General features: G+C 42.3%; 1 protein-coding gene across 1 annotated transcript in view; it reads left to right on the plus strand.

The window, feature by feature from the left end:
* The window catches only part of RXFP1 (relaxin family peptide receptor 1), a 1,268,256-nt gene that overhangs the window by 1,221,718 nt on the left and 24,073 nt on the right, over positions 1-22,465 (plus strand). The window contains exon 17 of the mRNA XM_085641728.1: positions 21,739-21,957. Within this exon, the coding sequence (XP_085497854.1) occupies positions 21,739-21,957 (219 nt within the window). The remainder of the gene's footprint in view (positions 1-21,738; positions 21,958-22,465) is intronic.

The following is a 22,465-nucleotide window of genomic DNA, read 5'->3' on the forward strand; positions in this document are numbered from 1 at the left end:
CACAAATCAATTACCGTGTACCATTCTGCATCATGGGGAATCTGATACAAAATCACTGATGGATTTGGCACAATAGGACAACATGGCACAACAATCTTCTTAATCTTTCTCAGATCTTGTACTATTCTGAACTTTCCATTAGGTTTCTTCAGTCCCATTATCGGTGAATTACATGGGCTGCTCAATATTTCTCTTAACACCCCTTGCTGGATCATCTTCTCAATTTAGGGTGTTATTCCTTCAATTATTTCAGGTGTCAATCGGTATTGCGGTATGTTTGGGTAAACCACTCCCTCTTTTACAGTAATCTTTACTGGATCTACATTTCTCATCAAGCCCACATCTTCTCCAGTAAAATCCCAAACTGCTGCTTTCACTGTCTGTTTCAACTCTGGGGGTAATGCATCTGGATTAAATATTGCATATGTTCCCAAAGCCTCACATTCTCTGTTATCCATGGTCATTCTGTATAGCACATCCTCATCAGGTGTTTCAAAAGTTATACCATCTGGAGTACAGAAAATAGTGCAATTCATTTTGCACAGCAGATCCCTGCCTAACAGGTTCACTGGACTGGTGTCACACACCACAAATCGGTGCATGTCTGAAAATGTCCCTATTCTAACCCTTACTGGTTCAGTAAGTAGCGTTTTGATCTGTGTGTTGGACACACCAACCACTTGGATCGCTTCGTCCGAGAGAGGAAGATTCTTTATATCAGCTGACCTGACAGTTGATCTCGTGGCCCCAGTATCAACTAGGAAAGTGATGCTTTCACCATTAATTTTCCCATCTACAAAAGGTCCTGCCTGGTCTATTTCCAGAGTTGCGCCAAGTACGCACTCCTCCTCCTCTCTTCGGCACCGTCAGAAATCTCCCTCAGAGTCACTTCCCTCATTTTTCAGCCAATACTGAGATACAGCGCTTGCCCGTTTTGGTTTGATTACCTGCTCTTCATCGTAGAACCCCGATTCTTGGCTGTACTTCTGGGATCCTTTTCTCTGTGGCAAGGGTGGTTTTGGCACCTGATTCTGCTGCTTATCAGCCTTCTGCTGTTGCCGATGCTGACCACACCCCTCACTCTGCACCTGTGAATTTAATGATGAATTATCATCGTTAGTGGACGGTGGATTCTTAAACTCGGATTTCCAGTGCCCCAATTTTCCACAGTTGTGGCAGGGGAACTTTTTCTTTGCTTCCTCTATATTCCCTTTTCCTTTTCCTGGACCAATACTAGGCTTATTTCCTGGGTTATTTGCCTGTTCAACCAGCTGAGCTTCCTGTCTTTCTGCAACTTTCACCTGTGCCCACATTGCCTTTTCTTTTAGCTTTCTCTGCTTTGCCTCAATCTCATCACTGAAGTATTTTGCATGTCTCAAAATCTCATCAATCTTCTTACTCTGCCAGTCCACGGTGTGCTGCCGTATCATTTCACTGATTTCAGGCCGCAAACCGTACACAAATCTGTACAAAAAATAACTCAGATCCTTGTCACCCAGATGTTCATCTCCACTGAACTGCTTAAAAGCTAGTATCAGCCTTTCATAGTAAGCATGGACTGATTCTTTCAATTCCTGATGTGTTCGGTCTATTTTAACCCAATCTGTCTCTTTGGGGGGTACTTTATTTTTCAAGAAGGCCATAACCTGATCATACTTTTTCATTACCTCCGGGTCTGGAGCTCCCGTTTTTGGATCTCTCGGGTATTCCTTAGTAGGCCAGTCTATGACTATTTTACATTCTGCCCACAGGTCTGCTGGTACAATTATATCAAACAGACTATTCAGGTCAATCCACAGTACTTTTGACAGCTTTACAAATCTGTCGACTTGTCTGTACCACTCCACAGGCTTTTCCCTTAATCGAGGGAAATCATTCGTAAATGATCAAATATCCTGTCTGGTCCATGGGACATGTACGTACCCTCCTCCTGGAATCTCTCTCATGGGGTAAGCTGTCACTGCCTTCTCTTTTTCTGTCAGGGGAAATGCTGAGTAAGTTCTATCTACTCCATCCTCTCACTTTCGATACCATCTGTCTTTCCATCTTTATACATCTCCCCATTTCTTCAACAAGGCAATCATTTCCTTAATCTGTCCTGTTCGGCCTGCATTGTTCAGATTCTCGATATCTTTGTCTGAAAAATCCACACGGTATGTTTTCTGTAAAGCTTTCACCTTATCCATGTTAATTCCCACTTCACTGGCTATTCCTTTCAACCTGTCGTGTATGTTCTTTGCTCTCCATGTGATGCTCTTACATAAGAAGAGGATCTCCCCTTCCTGATAATTCTTCAGTGTTTCTGTAGGTATGGTTTCTACTATCAATTCTTCAATTTCCATACGTAGCCTAGCTACATCCATTCCCTGTGACTCTTTCTCCGTTTTCTGTAATGTTTTCAGCCAATCATTCAAATCTTCAGCAGTTATCACAGATTTTTCCGCACCCCCTGGTTCTGTCACCCTTTGCGGTTCCAAAATCGCTCCTCTGTTCCCTTCCATACATCCAGAATTCAAACTTGAGTTAGTCTGCACACTCATTTCCCCTCCACATACGGTATGTCTCCACTGATTTTCTCCTGTTCTCCACTGTGTTTCTCCCGCTCTCATTTCTGCCTGCTCCGGAGGTACAATCAACCTATTGCCCACATTTGGCACCGTCAAACCATTTTCACCCGTCCTCTGCTTGTCAAACATCGGCATAACCTGGCCTATTGTCACAGGCACTGTAACAGCCTCAAGATTCTTGGTCAGCTCCCTGATTTTCTCTATTAGTTCAGATGTAGTTCTTGCTAGTTCTCTGGTCTTTACATTTTCAAGTTCATTCTCTCTTTCTATCTCTCTTTCTCTCTCTCTCTCTCTCTCTCTCTCTCTCTCTCTCTCTCTCTCTCTCTTTCTCTCTCTCTCTCCCTCTCTCTTTCTTTCTCTCTTTTTCTATCTCTCTCTCTCTCTCTCTCTATCTCTCTCTCTCTCTATCTCTCTCTTTTTCTCTTTCTCTTTCTCTTTCCACCAGAGAACAACCGCTTTTCAGCTCAGGGGCTGTAGCCTCTGTCTTTATAATCCGCAGGGTGTTTCTCATTGGGGTAACTGCTGTTCCTACCTCTGGTTCTCTTCTATACGGGGGTGGTCTTTTGTAGAGCATGTCCTCTAAGACATCATCATCAGACTTATTTGCCCCATATCTTCTGGTCTCTACATTATGTTCTTTTTCTGTACATTTTCTCCCTCCTGTTTCTTCTGCCGTTCTTACAGGATATAATCCCTCAGTCATACTGGCATCTCGCCACCTTCTCATTCTGTCATGATGGGTTTTGCGATCATACTTTCGCCCAAACATGTATCTGTAACTACCCCCACCCCTCTGCTTTTCTCGTTCATGCATTTCGTCTTCCCATTCCGTTAATGCCTCAAACTGCGTCGGCCTAGGCCGAGGCTCTAGATTCATCATCTGCTCTCGTAAGTTCCTCAGTATGGCCAGATTAAATGAACCATGTTCTGGGAACGCTAACACTCCATCGTCTTTAGTGTATTTCACCCAGTTATCTAACCAAATACAGGTATGATACCCATACTTTGCAACCATGAAGGATGCCGGGGTTCTTATCGGGGGCAATAACTGTCCTTCCCTTGTCACTATGTCTTTATCCTTGTCAAACCAGGTTTTAACCTTACTAAGCAAGGATTTTTTCTTCTTTTCCTCAGCATGGTAATACATCTTTCTTATTTTCCACTAGCTGTTTACTCTTATTACAGCTGTACGATCCTTTGTCCAATTGCAGCGCGACTCACACCAACGCACCAATCCTGGAGCGTCTACGTCACTTACTCAGTCCACGAATCCCAGCGCGACTCACACTAACGCACCAATCCTGGAGCGTCTACGTCACCCTGTATGTCTCCCAATCCTAGCGCGGCGTACACTAGCACACCAATCTCTGCGCTTCCACCGTTCTAACCCACTGTCCAATCACAGCGCGGTCTCCCTGACGTCAGCAGTCGCTGCAGTCGCTTCTGCTCCTGTCTCCTGTCTCTTCCGTCTACCCCTCCTTTACAAGACTACTTGGTAGACTTTGTTTCAACTTCTACAAGTCTGTTAGTTACAACATACAAACATCTCCATTGTCTGCTTCGCTAGCCACAGAACAGCAAAAGACCTTTCCCACGAGAATTCTGTCTTTCCCGAGAACAGCGCTTACCTCTGCCCTACTACAGAATCGTTACTTCCGTTGATAAAGTAGCACATCCCTCTACTTTACCCTTCTAACAAGCATCAATTAACTGTTTCCCTCCGGAATGTTCCTAAGAGTTTCCCAATTAACCAGAATGCCTTCTCATTCACGCACTTATACACCAGAAAATGTAGTACATTCACACAGAATTCTGTCTTTCCCGAGAACAGCGAACAGTCTGTCCTACTACAGAATTATATCATACGTTAACAAAGCAGCGCTTACCTCTGCCCTGTCCTTCTAACAAGCTCCGAGAATACCTATTACTTCTCCAGCGGTAAGCTTTAACGGAATACCTTACGGATCCCTGGGACTTAAGACCAGAGTTTCACAGATAACCTTTGCTATCATATACACTTCTCTCACACAGAAATACGTTTCTAATGGTAACACACGGCGATGCTACCTTGTCGAACCCAGACAATGCGACGCGCAACTTCAATTGTCACACGTTTTTCCCTGTCTGCATACAGGGCCAACAATCCCGCCTTCTTCCGAGAGCAACACTCCCTCTGCTCTACTACAGAACTGTCATCGACTTCCTACATCCCAGAAGCCGTTCACAATACATAGAACTCAACACGACTTCAACATATAGTGTTAGTACAATTATCAATCAACAAGCCTATATACACGCAATTTTGCTAGATCAAGACAATAGCTAACCATCATTCTGCTACCAAGAAACTGGTGCAGATCAGAGCCTCCGAATCCCCTCTACTTCCACGGACGGAATGATTTCACAGTCACACACGCATACACACATCATACGCTGGTGGGGCCCATTACACCAACATTCACCCTAAATCAGACTATCCGTGCCCTGTAAAGGAGAAACACCTTTCACATATGCTCTATCTAATCTGCCTGTACTTTGAGGTCAATGCGACCCGCTAGTTGCTTGTAGATCTAACAAAATACATTTCAAAGAATACACAATAATAATCAATAAACAGGACCAGAAATAACCACCCGAGACAGGAATTCAAACAGATTGTTCATTTATCTAAAATTTCAAGAAAAGCCAATCAAAATACAAATTTCATTCCTCTCATATTTACCTATTCTTGTCTAAATGTCAGATCCTAAGTCAGAACCAGTCCTCTGTAGAAGTATTAGAGTCTTCTGTCGTCATGTAGAGTCGTCGTCCTCTCCGTCATTATAGGGACCTCGCATCATCAGCTTGGGAAGAAGTGGCGCTAGACCTCTCTAGTCTACTATTATTTATACTAAAACTTACATTCTATAAAGTAACATTTCTTTATTCAGAACGGATGAATGGCGGAAATAATATCATCTTGGTACTTTTTCGATATACTACGGGTTGTTCTCACGCATAGATTGTCCCAAATAATGAATAGCAGAATTGAACGTCCATGACTAATTTGCTACTTTTAAGGATGTTTCTACTAGGTGAATTTGTTTCAAAAATGGGTTCATATTGAGTTCGTATCAACTTTTCCGTCTTTCAGGGGCTTTTGGCAGATGTCCCAGACTTGTCATCATGCTTATGGCTTTTCAGTTCATCGGAGGTGCAAGGTCACAGGCAGAGTGAAGCCTTTCTGTAAATTTCCAGCAACTCCAATGCAGGCTGCGGGTGGTGGCCATTTTATGGCAGGCCACAATGGACAACTTTAAGCAAAGTAAACATAAAACAGAATTACTGCATAGAAATGATTATACAGTGTTATTCCCCTGCTAATACCCTTATGTGTGTGTATTTATCTAGCCATTTGCGACATTAAAAGCCATTAATGCATATTAATTATAAGCGCAAAACACCATAACATCACATAAGCAACATCGTTTTCTGTCAGTTTGCTCACCAACTTAGTTCACTTGTTATTTAGCCATGCAATAGCATTCCCACGTGTAATTCTTTTGTTAATAAGGTTGATTAGACGACATTTGACAAACCTTTAATACTTAATGATTAATCAGTAGTACTTTTAGTTATAACATGCGAAAATGAAACAGATATTCGGTTTTAGAGTAAAAACCCTGCTCCATCACTATCACCTGGCATGAAACTTTCTAACCCCTCACTCGTTGTGTTCAGCTTTTATAACATTATTTCTTTGTTGTCATAAATCTCAGAATGAACAATTAACGGAATGGCATGATGCCCTTTCACTAATTTTCATTCTGCGAAACGGTGTTCTTTTGAACATCAACAAATGAGATGCGTCGCTATCAACCCTCTAGAAACTGTTAAGAAATCAATAACACGTAACATAAAATAGAACACTCAGCACTTAGAATAAATACTGCAAATATATTGAACCAATACTTGCGTATCAGTTTGCAGAGCACAATAATATAAACTAAATGTGCATTTTATTAATCACGTATTAACTTTTGATTGATTGATTAGCACATGTAACTCAACATGGAAAATATCAAGAAGGTAAAAAGACATAATAATCATAAGAATAATTTTCCTTTCAAGTTTAACATGTATGTTTGTTGGCATTCCCAAACTCCAAAGTGACTTCACCATCTTATAAATAGTCAAAGTCACTCTGACCAAGGACTGGAGTAACACCCATTCAAGGATGGAAAGGGGAATTATTATCGCCTCCACATTTGGCAAGAGTGTAGGAAAGGGGATTTTTCGATGGGAAGGATCTTTACCCCAGGAAAAAAACAAAAAGTGCACATTTGCACACACAGGAGGCCGCATTCCTGTGGTGTGTAATCCTATGTTATGTAGAAACCCTGCAAAGTGGGATTAGGAACCAATGAGTGATGTTAAATGACATTCCTAGTAGTACCCTGTGAAATCTGCGCCCGGTGTAGCGTTCCTAATGTGCCTCTGAGTAGGTATTTGAACAGTAAAAACAGTAGAAGTACATAAATCTCTGCCTGTACTCTTAATATTTTTTACTGAATAGGGCCCTCTGAGTTTAGCGGGTCACGCTGATGGTCAATCTGTGGGATCAGATTTATCACATATTCCCTCATTCCAACCTGTTTTAGCTGCACAAAGCCCTATAGGCACTACTTCTGGATTTACAGCTTGGCTCCGATTGAGTGGCTAAGTACTTAGTTGAAGTTTTTGTACATAAAGCTAACACCATATAAATGAAGTGTGGTGAATTACCAAAATATAGTGGAAAAAAATATACTGATTCAAGAATATTGTATCAAAAATACTTTCAACTGAAAGATATCACGGGACAAATTATAGAAGGTAATAATATCGTTTTTAGATGCATAGGTATATAATATCATTGCTTTTAAAACATAGATTCTTACATTAATTTAGTATATTAATTATATAATGTTTAGATATTACTATTATAATAACTGTTTTTAATATGTGTTGCATACATTGTCATTTTTAATGTGCAATTTATTTTTTTACATTTAATGAGTCATTTTTTATTTAGTAACAGGTTGTTGGGCTTTTAGGGGACTAGGGTGAAAATGTAGTTACTATATAAATTATTGGTTTTTATTATTTATTAATGTTTATTAATTAAATACTCAAATGGTAATTATGTAAAGTATTTAATTGGTATCGTTTTTAAATTATATTTTTTGTATAGCTTGTAATATTTAAGTTGTACTTTTAATTTAGTAGTGAGTTATTGGGCTCCTGGGGGATTAACATGGGAAGTTATAGGCAATATGAATAATTGTTTAAAAAAAGGTTTTATGTTTATTAAAATATTAACTGGTAATTATATCAATTATTTAATGTCTATGTTAATTAATTGTTGTTTTTAATACGTTGTTAATTCATTGATCAGTGAAGTAAATAATACAATATTGACAAGTGTTTTATATTTATTATTTGTTTTATCTATTTATTTTATTTAATTATAAATGTAATATTTGTAATACATTATCCATAACTTTTTTAAATTTGTTTTGTTTGCTAGTGGGTTTGTTTGAGTAGTAAGGAGGGAAGTGTGTTTAAATATTAAATATTTGTAATTTCTCTTAGATTTTTTTAATTAATATTTGTTTTGTTTCCATTAAATTATATTTATCTGTAATGAATGTCAAAGTTTATTAGATAGATCGAAAATATCATTTCATCATCAAAACATGGCAGCACATAAATAAATAACAACAAATCATCCAACTGCAAAATTAAAATCCCACCCATACAAAACTTAAAAGGGTAAAACATTTAAACCTGAATATATAATTTCAGTGCACATAAGAATTTTAGGGTCGATCTAACAGTTTTTATCTGGTAAGCCATGCCGCAAATAGAAACTTAGATACAGGTACCACAATCACAGACAAGATATTGCTTTTGCACATCCTGAGGGCTTGAACTTGATCTGTTAGGCTCAAAAGACGGTAAAGGGGAGCAACCCACCTGGCTCTAGGTTTGAAGTATTTGGGACAAAAGAACAGGAAGTTTTCCTCAGTTTCATCTGACAGCATGCATACATGGCACCAAGTAGAACCAGGCTTAGCAGAATCCCACAATGAAATATAAGTAACAATTGGGAGAATGCTATACCTGAACTGCATGAATAATGTGCATACACTCACTGGTCGAATGAAATGTAAAAGTGCCTCTGCATTTCGCACGGGCCTCTGCGGGTAGGTGACTCCGTCTGAGCAGCAACTCTCTACCAAAATCTAGATTTTACTACTGCACCTGCAGAGGGCTTTATGGTTGATGGGCCTTGGCTAAGCCTAACTCATTCCATGATTTATTAACATAGGCTAGCCACTTAATCTTTTTAAAGGGATTCCAATGTAATATGATTAATGAGGCCTTCTCTAAAAAGATGTTGTTCTTCAGTACCAGTAAAGTAGTGGTCTTAAGGAGGCCAGTTCACAGACAAAATTAAGGGTGAGATCCAATGTTAATGGCACTAGGGCTGTTCCCGACTTAGGCTAGTGAGGACTCCTATAAAGTTGTTTTCCATTGTGCCCAGGTGTCCCATGTAGCAGTGTCCCCTAATTTGCATCCCTGTTTAGGGCCGGCCACCCTAGCTTGGGACCAATAGAGCTCATTGCATGAAGGATTGGGAACCAAGCAGCCTTTTTTGCAAACCTAAGAATTGCCCCTGCTCTATGGTTTAAGAGGTGCAAACTTTTGATCATCTTTGGGTTCTAAGAGCCAGACTCAACAAAACGAATCCCAAAATAATCAAATTCCCTGACCCTTTCCAATACTTTCCCACCCAATTCACAGTACCCTTTTCCTCCTAAAATATGCCATTTGTTTAATTTTAGAGACGTTTATTTTGAGACCATATTCAATGCAGAACAAGCTAAAATTGTCCACAAGATTTTGGAGTCCCGTTCTGGGTTTAGCCAAATGAATGGTATCATTGGCAAAGAACAATGTAGGGATTTTCTAAACTGCAAGACTAAGGGAATCGTTGACACAATCAGTCAGAAACTTGACGCAATTATTTATATAAAGGAGAAAAAGAGAGAACACAGCCCTGGCGCTCTCCCTTGTCAATGGGAATTGCCTTCTTTAATTCTCACTTTGTGCCCCAGGGAACCCAGGCAAAATTTACCTTGTGAAGGTGCATGATGATGTTTAACAAGGGCATCTCCATCCCACATAAAACCTCCCATTGCTTCTTCCTAGGTACCAAGTCAAAGGCAGCACAAAGATCAATGAAAGCCACAAAAAATTCTTCCCCTTATCTACAGTCTTCTATTTGACCAAGAGAAAGCGGAAAGCCTGGCCGATTTGAGCTAGTCTTATGTCTGAATCCTGCCTGGAGATTGGATAGTATGTGGTTGACATTGATCTAGTCCAAAAGTCTCTCAGAAACTTGTTTACAGAAGACTTTTTGGAGGTTGTCCAAAAGTCTGATTGGCCAAAAATTTGAAGGGATGCTTGGGCTTTTTAAAAATGGCAACATTGTCTGACCCTTTCAAGGTTTTGGGCATTGCTGCCCCTACTGCAGTTGTATTTGTAACAGTATTGATATAAGGTACCCACATGTTAGAATCAAATTTGAGGAGAACTGCAGGGATCTTTTCTAGCCCAGTGCCTTCCCTAGCTTGATTGAGGCAATCGCATGGGCAGTTTCTGCTAAGGTAAAGACAAGGAGCATAGAGGACAGTTTAGGAGTTGCAACTCCCTCAAAGGAAGAGGTGGTCAGATCAATTTCATGTGCACATGAGTAAAGGTTCCTAAAACAGGCAGTCCACCTGCAGGGCAAAATAGAGGACTCACCCGGTTTCCCTAAGTTCCTGCTGCTTGTGTTTACTATTCGCCAGAATTTCTTCAAGTCATAAGTGGAAGCTGCATCTAATAGATCATTCCACTTTTGCTTGCGTTACTGCATTCAGATAATATGCTCTGCATGCCCTTATCTCCTGGCTACCTCCTTTTTTAATTGCTCTAAGGAGATTCCTTTTTGCCTATCGACACTGCTGTGTGAATCACACATTTGAGTGTCACTTTGATAGGGGCCTTGTATATTCCTTGAGAAACAGATCTTTAAACCTTTCAAATAAGCTTGAATGCTCAGCTACAATCATTTCATTATTCCCGTAGTTGTCAAGCATAATCTCCATATGGATGGCAATGGCTGTATACCGTGTGCCGTGAGGAAAGAGCGCACCGCCTTCCACTTTACGAATAGCCTTTATTTTGGAAACACAATCTGGCACTACATTGTATTTGGGACTGGAAAAATGTAGGGACAAACTTGGAGGTGCAAATCTGAATGATCCCAATGTTGAAATTAAAGTACCATCTCCCTGGGCCAGAAGGGTCTCGCTGTCTATAGATCTATGGGTGGCATACAGTCAGTCAACCGTAGCAAAGGTAGAAGTAGAAGGGGCCAGATAAGGGTTGGCTCTAATGCTTCTTGGGCTCTGCGGTCTCTGTGAATGAATCAAGGGTGCAGATCTTGGGAAAAAATGGCGGTAAAAATAACCGAGCAGGAGAAGAGAGATACCATGATATTCTCCACTGGTAGAACATTTGACCAACACGTTCTGCACAATAACAGGTGACCTAAAGTTGACAATCACACAATCGCCTAACAAGCTTTTTGCCAAGGGGCCAACCCATCACACCATCAGGTTGTCAAGCACATCTGAGTAGAAGAAGTTGGTGTCGTTGGAAACCAATGGATAACCTTGTTTTTAAGCTGGGAAAACAACTTGACCTCGACATGTTAGGTAGTACTGCCACTTAAGGACAAGTCTTGGGGGAAGATTAATTAAGACGGAATTTGGTTCATTGGGAGTTGACGATCGTGCTACCCCACTGCCCCAACCACACCCTCTCTTTTGCCACCCCTGGGCCCGCCCAAAGGAATCCATTAATTTACCTTGCACTTGTTGTTGTCCATAGCGGGATGGAACTTGGCCCCCGCTGATCCGTGAACAGTTTTGCATCGGATGAATATTTACATTCTTTGTTGTAGAGGAGTTGATGGTAGAAGTTTCCACAGGGCCGCCGGTGGAAGGTTGAGGCAAAGCTGTGGAATGTCGTTTGGGTGTTAAATTTAGATTTCATAGTACAGCCTCAATTGTTCCCAGTCGTTCGTAAATTGGCTTTAATTTAAGTTTGATGGTATCTAACACTTTGTCACACGAGGCCCTCATTATCTACCCCAATTTTCCTTGTCAAAACCCACAAGATCCCTATTCAAGCTGTCTAGGGTTAAACGCGGTTGTTTGGGTTTCGCGCAAACTTCTAACCTCTTCCTTTTCACTGCCTGTCCTTTCATTGTGGAATTTGTCAATTTGGAAGGAATATTTATTCAGAGGTGCTAGGACTTAAACATGCGGAATAGTGGATGGGTAATTGAGAGGACCTACTCCTAAATTAGTGGTAGTGTTAATGGGGGTGGTGGATGCTTCTGGATACTTGATCAGAAGGGTAGTATACAGGGGAGGTAGGGAGGAGAGGGATAAGCAAAGCTCAGCTTGTTCTGTCTTCTTTTTTAGGACACCTACTGTGTGCTGTAGAAATCCATCCAAAACATTACCAGTCTGGGGCTTAATCAAATCGGCGGTTGCCCCGCGTTTCTCCATTCTAACAAATGTTTGGAAGTCAACCCTAGCTCATGAAAAACAAATGGGGTTACAATGCCTTATTTGCATACCAATGACCAATGAAGAGAGGGACCAGGCAAAAGGGGGGTGGCCCAGCCCAGACCCTTCAGGCGATGATAAGTAAAGACGGGCTCAGTCTTGGCCTAGTCTTAGCCCGGGCAGTGTCCACACACGTCCCACACTACAGGGTAAACGGTTTCCTTTAGTAGCACCTGACCGGTGCGCTGAATGGCTCCCTGCCTTCTGGGTTGCAATGTTCTCTGGAGCTTGTAGTCCTTGCCCCTTCAAACTACTCAAGTGCACATCCCCCTGTAATTAATGTGTGTTTTACTGTATATATGTTTAAATATTTTTAATTTGTTATGTACGTAAAAAATATTTTTTAAGAATATGAATTGGAATGGTATATCTAACCCATCCAAAGTACAATACTTTCCCTACTGTTGCTTAGATTAGAGTGGGAATAGTAAATATAACCCCTTCAAAATCCATCACTTTCCCTGCTTTTGCTTATGTCGAGTGGGAATATTAAATAGAAACCCTCCAAAGTATAAAACGTTTCTTACTTTTCATAACATTGGAGTTAGAAGAGCAAATCTGACTCCTTCAAAGTCCAAATCTTTCTCTAGTGTTGCTTATTTTGAATTGTTATATTCTTGTCATTTTTTATTATTTAATGTTTAATTTACTTATATAAATGTAATTTTTATCCAAGTATTATTTTTGCTGGTTTTGTTTTAATTGATTAAGTTTGATATATGTTTTGATATATATATATATATTTATTTATTAATTTTTATTAAATTATTCTTACGGTACTTAATACAATTTATTTTAATAATATAAATATTGTTTTTATATTTTCAAAGTACATACATATATATATATATATATATATATATATATATACATATAAATATGACTATATTAACTTTACCATAATAATTTAAACTGTTTACTTCTAATTATATTATTGAGCAGTCAAACATTTTAAATACATTTCATATAATGCTTAATACATACATATGTGCAAAAATATAGTTTGATAAAGTTATCTTTTTTGGACAGTAATTTTGACACAACATATAAACTCCACATTTCTGTTGATGATATACGTGACACAATATTCTTGTGTCATGATATTTATATTTTGTCATACACTAGGCAGTGTGACTAGTAGATTGAGTAAAAGGTGTATACTTTGACTAAAAAGTGTACATCTTTTAATTTGGCAAGTCACGGTTTTACGCATGTAATAAATTGTGGTCAGACTCACTTTAATTTAATTATTATTTGTTACTGCGACTACAGGGGTCTTTCCCGCAGTTTCTCATACTGATGACACGCCCAGTGACACGCCCCCTGAAAACTGACCTTGAGGATGCTACACAGCTCTCCTGCCACATCTTTATCTTCCCGCTGTGAGGTTGGGTACTCCCTCTTTTTCCCTGCAAGCAGTCTCTGATCGGGAGTTTGCTCTCTTATCCATCCCTTATTACGGGTAAGGAACAGTTGTATTCCTCCTTGCATTATGCAACGTCCTCACATGATCCTTCTGGGATAACGCAACCTCTACATTGTTCTCATCTAATTCATGCAGGGATCAGTATGCAAGGCTGATGCTACAATCCTGCATACGTACACCAGCCCAATGTGGCCCCCATCAACCTAACATGAATGGGGGAGTGAATACCAGACCTCTCCTCATTATAAATTAAAATACCAAATCTCTCCATATTTTAATATGCAGGATTACGTTTGTAATAACTTCCTCTGAATTTACTACCCTTCTAAATTAGCAGGGCTTAGCGTAACAGGTTCGCATCCATGCCCTCGCCTTAAACTCAGCATTGGTCGTCCAGTGACCTTGATGAAATCACAAGACCATCTCAACTTCACCACCAGTATGTACTTCCTGTATTCCACCTTCTCCTTACACATATCATGCATCCAGATTAGTAATTACTATATATCTCCTTAGCTCCACAGTTTCATCCATGTCCTGATGAGACCCTGAAATCTGAGAATGGGTTGAAACACCATTGACACCAATATAAGACAGACTTTATTCCTGTGTGAATTAACACTGGGATTTTACCTGCTGTGTTTGAAATATATGTAATGCATTTTGGCTGTCTTTCAAATTAATAACCTATATAACCTGTATGTTTATTCACACTGTCACTTTTTTTGATGGTTATGGTTCTTAACACTTGGGGTTCGTTCATAATATCTCTTCACCACTAATCTGATTTTTGACTTTGGGGCGCAGGATTTGTTAATTTATTATAGCCTTATAGCCCGCCGTAGCGGGCTATACCGGCTGTTAATGGCCCGCTGCAGCGTTAAAGGCCCGAGCCGAAGGCGAGGGACTTTAACAACAGCAGCGGGACATTAACAGCGGTATAGCCCTGCTACGAAGGGCTATAAGGCTATTAGAACATTCTGCCACTAGAGGGCAGAATGTTCTACCAAAACAAAGCCCTTCAGGGAGCGCGAGGGGATTGAAATCCCCTCAGGCTCCCTGAAGTCTTTGTTCACAGCCAGAGCTGTGAACAAAGACAATCATTGGAATGATGGAGCTCCGGGCTTATACCAGCCAGTATTAGCCCGGAGCGCTCCATTGTCTTCAATGGAGCTGCCAACGTTCCAATGTTCTAATAAAGAATAAACTTCGATTCAGCTGAATCAAATTTATTTTGAATACTGGTTGGTGTTATTTTTTTTAAAGATTAAACCAGAACAATTAAACTGTAACAGAACTTATTTCTGTAAAAATATTATTGTTCTTAGTAAGATTAAATCGATCCAAGTTTTCCTGTGCTATCATATTTTGTTTTTAGCAGATGAGTTCCATGTGAACACTTGTTCCAACACTTTTAGAAAGTTGACATTTTCTTGTCCTAAACATTTGATTGCTGTAGCCAGTGTCCTGGGTCACAGGACTGTGACTAGCCTGGAAGTTGACCTTTGTGCATTCCTCCCAGACAGTGAGACAATAGGTAAACTAAGTCCTGCCAGGATGGGTGAAGCAGAGCTGTTCCCTGCCCTACTTACATTTCAAAGGGCTGCCTCCAGCACACCTTCAAAGTAACTGGACAACAGCCTTTTGTGACTCTAGACCATTTGGATCCTAGGCAGGGGAAGGAAGGACATTTCCAGAAACAGATGGAGGGATTGCCTGGAACAGTGGTTCTTAACCTGTGGTCCGGAAAATCTGGGGGGGCCTGCAAAGCCTACTCAAACGGTCTGCAACTGCTAGGAAAGTGAAACCCAGTAATTGCTGGATGAAGCTTCCCCTCTACCCTCGCGCAGAGCTCTACTCTGTCTTGTCTGTTCCTGCACTGTTGGTCCCACGAGCATTGTGCTCTAGTACACTCGAATGCTTCTGTTGGATATGCAACTTACAGACTGCTCTACTACCACCAATCAGACAGTCGCAGCCAGCATGACTCACGGGTGGGGGGGGTGTCGTGGGGGAAGGTCAATTTAAAAAAAATGTAAAAGTACCTTCCCGGGTCCCTAGCCGTCTCAGCTCCTCGCCTGGCCCGTGGAACAGGAAGCAGGCAGCCTTCCTCCCCCCTTCCCTAAGCCAATCACAATGCTGCAATGGCAGTGTTATGCTTGGTTGGGATGCCGACCACACAGGCGTCTATGGGGAGGCAATTTTCTCCATGTAGGCTGCATGCAGCCTACATGGAGACAAGGGAGAGTGTGCATGACTGGTTTGGTCGTCCAAACAGTCAGGGCCCGCAGCATTGGGCTAGCCACTCATCCCCTGCCCACGAGCAGACCCGCCCACCTGCCCGCCCGCAACCAAACCCTTCTGCTTTCTCGCAGTGCGAGAAGTAGAAACATAAAATGGTATTTCTAATACCATCTTATGTTTCTGCTTCTGGCACTATGGGAAAGCTGTGGGGCGACGCTCCTCCGCCCACATGGAGGTGCCTCCCTTTAATCAGACCCATTACTCACTGCAGAAACCAGAGAAGGAAACTAACAGATCTACTGCTCCTCTTCGAGACTGCCCAAAGGGAGTGTGGAAGGAAGGGGGATCCACAGATGACCTAAGAACAGTAGGAAAATATATTGGGAGTTAATCGTGCCTTTGCCACCTAAGGGTCGGACGTCTAGATTCAGCGCTTCTGTCGGGAACACTAGTGCTCCCATCTTGGATAGGTAAACTGGGTTAGCTATCAGTGGGGCTAAGGTGTAAAAAATATAATAAAGTGTCTTCGAAATTCAAAAAGAGTATGTTATTAACATGCAGAACCTTTCATCTTAGTAAAGCAGATTCTATCATGCACTGAGAAGTATTGTTTTTTTTAAAAGGTGATAGTTTTCAAACATGAATTTAGAAAAATTCATGCTTTCCCACCACCCTGGCAACAATGCCAATAGTGAACTAAGACGCAAGTCAGTTGTTACGTGCACCCTTTGGGTGGCTGGGGTTGTTATCATATATGAACAACATTAGAGTTTATTAAAGGAAACACAGGAGACGTTTTTGTACAGGACACATTCTGAAGTCATGTATTTTGAAGTCCTCTTACATGTGGAAATGAAGGAAAAGGAGGTAAAGTTAAATATAACAATTGCACAGGATCAAACAATTTGGTCAAGTGGGAAAGTCAGGATTGTTCATTTCAGCCAGTAGATGTACATGCTTCACTTCCCCACAACCACCTAACTTTTTATGCCCCCCCCCGCACGACCATCCTGTACTGGTATTTGTGCGGCCGTCGGTCACACCAGAGTCCAAACTTATTGGCCCCTGGGAAAATCTTTGTGAGTACCCATACACTAGACAAACCTCCCATTTCTCTCTAGGAAGAACATTAATGACCAGAATTACCATACCATGACATTTTTATTGTTGCCTGAAAATTGCTGGAGCACAGGAACACGGCAGCAGGGGCTTTTAAAACCATAATATACTTCCAAACATGATGCCCCCACCCAAAGTCAGTGGCTGGTGCAGTTGCATCCGTGGCACAGCCCTAGCGCCAGCCATGGGTGTTGACACCCAACCTCCAGTCAGTACCTCATTCGTTGAGTTGTGAAGTATCAGCCTCTCAGTGTAGGCAGTCCCAAGAGAGGCAGCACCAGCACGTACAGCAGTTCCCCACAGCTTTCTACGCAACACGGGCCCCGTTTAATACCCATCAGGAGCTTTACCTGGGTTCCATCTCTACGAGGTTCCCAAAACTTGCCCATGTTTTTGGATGTTCTGGCTAGTTAACTACTGTAGTTGTGCTGCCAGGTTGTGTAATCCGTAGTTGGGGACCCCTAGTCCTCCGCGCTGGGTCGGGAGCTGTGCCAGGGTTGTGGTTGATCTGAAGGCAGAGAAGTTTGCTGAGCGGGCACCATGTGGTTTTAGCCCTGTTTGGCAAACTAATTTGTTTTTCAGAAATAAACCCCCAAAGCACAGAGTTATTCATGAAAAATAAAAAAAGATTTTACCTGGTGCACAGAAAGGTATCTCACAATGTGTGAGAGTGATTTGCGTTGTCTTCTGTCTGGGACCGATCAGATGTTCTAGGCAGTCCAAATAGGAAAAATGTACATCAGAGATTATACACTGACTGACTGTGCCTTTGGCAATTGAACCTCCACTTGGATTTTAGGGCTTCCACTCTGCAAACTGTATATAAGGTCCTGTGGGCTGGGAGAGGAGATGTATCTCTGCTAAAGCATATCTGCAAAGCTTTAATGTGCCTGAGGCGTGATATTTTCATGTTTTCAGAGTATTTATATGTGACATTTCAATAACTCGTGTCCCACTGACACCTTCCCATGAGTAGAACAAAGCACTTATATCCATGGAATGAAATGAATGATACACACGATATCTTTTTGTGCGGTGTAATGTTCTAGTAAATGCCAGAACATGGCCCACCAGTATGGGGTGTGCCCTTGGCATGAAGTCAGGGCTGGCTGAAACAGTCAGCCGTACAAAATACATGGCAGCTCGGCCGCTGTATGGTTAGTGCACATGATGAAGGATGGAATGTGGATGTGCCTTGGAGTGTCTAGGGTTGGTCCAGAGGATGGAAGCGTCTTGTCAGGGAGGTTTGGCTGCTCCTAATCGGGTGCCCTTTCCTGTAGATGTACCTGGAAAGGAAAAGAGTAAGATTTTGTACGATGCTGAGTACTGACTGCTTTCTCGATTTAAAGATTACTACAGTGTGTTTGTCATACCGACCTCTATGGACAAATGTAAGAGCTTTGAGAGCCACTGAACCCTTTTTCCGTGGAATGCCTTCTCTGATGGTGCATGGCAGCTCGCAAACCACAGCCCACAGTGCTCTGAAAGTAAAATGTAGAAAGATTACACGATTCATGACTTTCAAGTTTCAAGTCAATTGTTAATAGTTGTGATATGAACATGAGCAAGACATTAAAGTTAATTTAGTCTGAAAGAACCCTCTCTCTACAGGCAGTGATTGGTCCACACGGGGAGAAATTCTCACCACAGCATCTTTGGTGGGTCACTTGGGAAGGCTCTTTTGCCACTCAAAAGCAGTAGTGCTCCATTTACAGTTTTCAGTAAATTGATGTATTTAAAGAATCATACCCCCTTATTATTGCACCAAGTGGCAGGAACAGCAGGGGCGGACTGGACAGTTTGGAGAATGCCTAGCACTATATACCTCTGGCCGCCCTGCACACAAGGGGCCTGAGAGCGGCAGATTTGTTTGCAAGGGGATGTGGAGGGGGTGGCTTCAGCAAAGGGAGTACAATTCGAAAATAACCTTTAGTAATGCTATTGGAGAAATGTGCTCTCCTGCAGTGAAGCTAAAAGCCTTTCGTGGTGAAAAACGTCCCTCCTGCATCCGTTCAGCATCAGAACAGTGACAGCAGGCTCCCAGCAGGTCCCATCTCATCTGGATGCTCTTAATGGCACCCCTGTTGTCAGTCTTGGGGCGAGGAGGACGGGTCAACGCAAACTGACCACAGAGTGGAGAAAAAGAAACACGCGGGTGGCTGCGAATCAGGCTGCTGGGGGGCTGGGGCGAGCCTGAGGAGGTAAGGGGGCAGGGCATTAAAATGCTCTTGCCCACCTGTCGAAAGCTCTCCTGGGGCCACGGCACGAAGAACTGCGCTGGCCAAGCGCAGAGCCGAGCACCTGTGTTCTACGTTTGAGGCGTCTAAAGTTCAAACATATGACACAGAATGTATGAAATGCAGGCAGCAAAAGATATTGCTTCTCTCTGTTTCCTACTCGTTCTGACTAAAGTTCATGCATTAATTCGGAGAAATTCTGAATTACATGTATGAGGTTTTAACGAAACCTGAGAGGGCTCCCCTGCAAGGTGCATGGAGGGGCCCCCCTCTGGACTCAATCAGATGCTTTGAGGTCAGGGTGCTATGCAGAAGGGGCCCCTGAAGCTCGTCTCCCCACCCGCATGGCATGGGCTGCGGGGGGCCTATGTTACACCACGGGTTTAGACACCTCCCACGCAGTGGTGATAGAACAATTTTCAGTGTGGGGGTTCTACCATCATGTTACATGACTGAAGTCATAGGGATTGTGAAAAATCCAGGCGTCACTCAAACAACAAGTATGGCAAATGAGCCATTCCCATTCAACATGAGAGTGGTAAGGGTGTGATATGTAGCCGGTAGTGCATTTTGGAGCACACTGTCACAAGTATACTACTAGAGCATGGTGTTCTAGCCCACCGTTATTTACAGATAACAGAGTTTCCACTGATGGCCTCAAAATTCAAACTGACAAAACTGACAAAACTGATAAAACTATAGAGCGCACACACGACAATGTGTGGAAATAGTTTTTCAGCAATTAGTATCATTTGCACATCACCAAGTAAAGCGTCTTTATTTATTTTGATCATATTAACATTTTTGTGTGCATGGTTCTTCAGAAATACATAAAATGGGCTTTATTTGTGCTTTCCTATCTGCTTATATATTTTGAAATATTTGTACAGTTGATTTACAGGTATTTAAATGTTTGAAAAAATCGTTCCTTTCTCATTTCCTCTATCCAAGCAGAATTGTCAGATAATTCACTTTACAAAATCCTCTAACTGAGCAGACAGAGAGAGTAAAGTAAAAACCACTCTCTGGTGCCGATTCCGATCCGGGTAAAACATTTTGCGTACGACTCGTATCCGTATATTTTCATGTACGAATCGTACAAGTACCGTACAAACTGCGAAGTATGATTCGTACATGAAAAATACATACGAATTGCGTCGGGAAAATGATCCGAGAGGGAGCCGTACATTTTTACGTCCGAATAGCGCCGGGAAAAGTGTCCGATAGGGAGCCGGACATTTTTACGTGCAAATCGTAAAACAGAACTCCGAGCGCGCAAGTACGATCCGTACCGCCCGTCCGAATACACAACCGCATGTAAAAGGCCCCGTACGGAGCGAACGCTGTAGCACACATGTACACGGGTACACTTGTGCCCGGATACGAGTCGTACAGCCCCCCCTCACCCCGCACATGTCAGCACCGTATCCCCGTATGTCAGCACCGCCCCCCCTCCGCACCGTACCCCAACACCGTAGCACAGCCCCGCACCTGTACGCACCGTACCCCCACCCCGTGTATGTACGTGCCGTACCCCGACCCCGTGTATGTACGCGCCATACCCCAACCCCGTGTATGTACGCACCGTACCCCCACCCCGTGTATGTACGCGCCATACCCCCACCCCATGTATGTACGCGCCGTACCCCCACCCAGTGTATGTACGCGCCGTACCCCCAGCGCATACATACACGGGGTGGGGGTACGGCGCGTACATACACGGGGTGGGGGTACGGCGCGTACATACACGGGGTGGGGGTACGGCGCGTACATACATGGGGTGGGGGTACAGCGCGTACCGGGCCCTCTTTTCCTTGTGCATCGCGGCGTACGTAGCTTTTCCGGTACTTTTTGGCTCCCGTAAAAATATCGCAGTGCGGAGTGCTGTGGGTACGAATCGTACTTGCTGGTCCGTAAAACGCTGCCTGACTCCGTGCGTACGTCGTGTACGCGCTGTCCAGGATCGGAATTATATGTATTTTTTAGCCGCACGGTGTTTTTTACGATTCGTACGGAAAAGGTATTTCTGTACGAATCGTACTTGCTGGTTTGTACGGTGGAATTCCCGGGTACGAGTCGTACGGAGAAAACGCTCCGTACAACCATTTGTATCCGGGTTTTACAGGATCGGAATCGGCACCTCTATGTTAAAAGAATAATCAGTAATTTGTCAGAAAATAAAGCCTGACATTTGACCACTGTGTCTGAAGAGACAGCAAATCTGAGAAGATATAAACAAAATATAAAGACATCATTCACCTTCTGAACTTAAGCATGATTATTTTGGGGGTGCTGCAGCAACCTCAACATCCAGCGCTTATGCTCGCCATGCAACAAGCCCTGTATTCCACCCTATATTTGTATCTTCTTCCACGCTTAAATGCAGAATTTTTAAAGACCTTTTTCCTAATGTGTTGTCTTTTCTCCCGAAACAGGTGTCAATTTGGCTGCTTTTATCATCATTGTGTTTTCCTACAGTAGCATGTTTTACAGCATTCACCAGACCGCCATGACAGCGACAGAAATCCACAATCATATCCAGAAGGAGATGACTCTGGCCAAACGTTTCTTCTTTATTGTTTTTACTGACGCACTATGTTGGATACCAATTTTTATACTAAAGCTGCTTTCGCTACTCCAAGTCGAAATACCAGGTATTCCATTTAACACTACTAAACATCATGTTTTTGACTCATCTCAAAATCGCTTTTCTCTCATAAAAATAATTGCTAAGCTGTGTAGTCCAACTAAAAGTAAGGCCTTGAACGAGCTTGTTGCGACATTCTGGATCCACACTATAGGAAAATGTTACACATGCAACCAGGCAGAGTTCTCAGTAAGCAGCGAAGAGAAGCAAGCTGAGTCTATATGAAAAGTAAAAGAAACATTGGAGTTGTCGCTGGAATTGAAGATGCAACCAATAAATTGTCTGTTGGCTTTGTTGACTTTTTGCTGTTTTGATCAGCAGCGTTGGTTCAGACACCTGAATTTTATTCAAGTGTTTTCCAGTTGATACAATTGTTTTTGATCCGGTATCTAGCAAGCATAGGAACACACATTCTATGGCCTGACCACTGTTTTACTTTAAACTACATAGCAGGGTGTTGACTGTAGCAGGTCAGCATTCCTGCTTATATCGCCCTGGACACGGAAATGTACCCA

This window comes from Triturus cristatus, chromosome 2_2 (assembly GCF_964204655.1).
Source record: "Triturus cristatus chromosome 2_2, aTriCri1.1, whole genome shotgun sequence".
NCBI classification, from domain to species: Eukaryota; Metazoa; Chordata; class Amphibia; order Caudata; family Salamandridae; genus Triturus; species Triturus cristatus.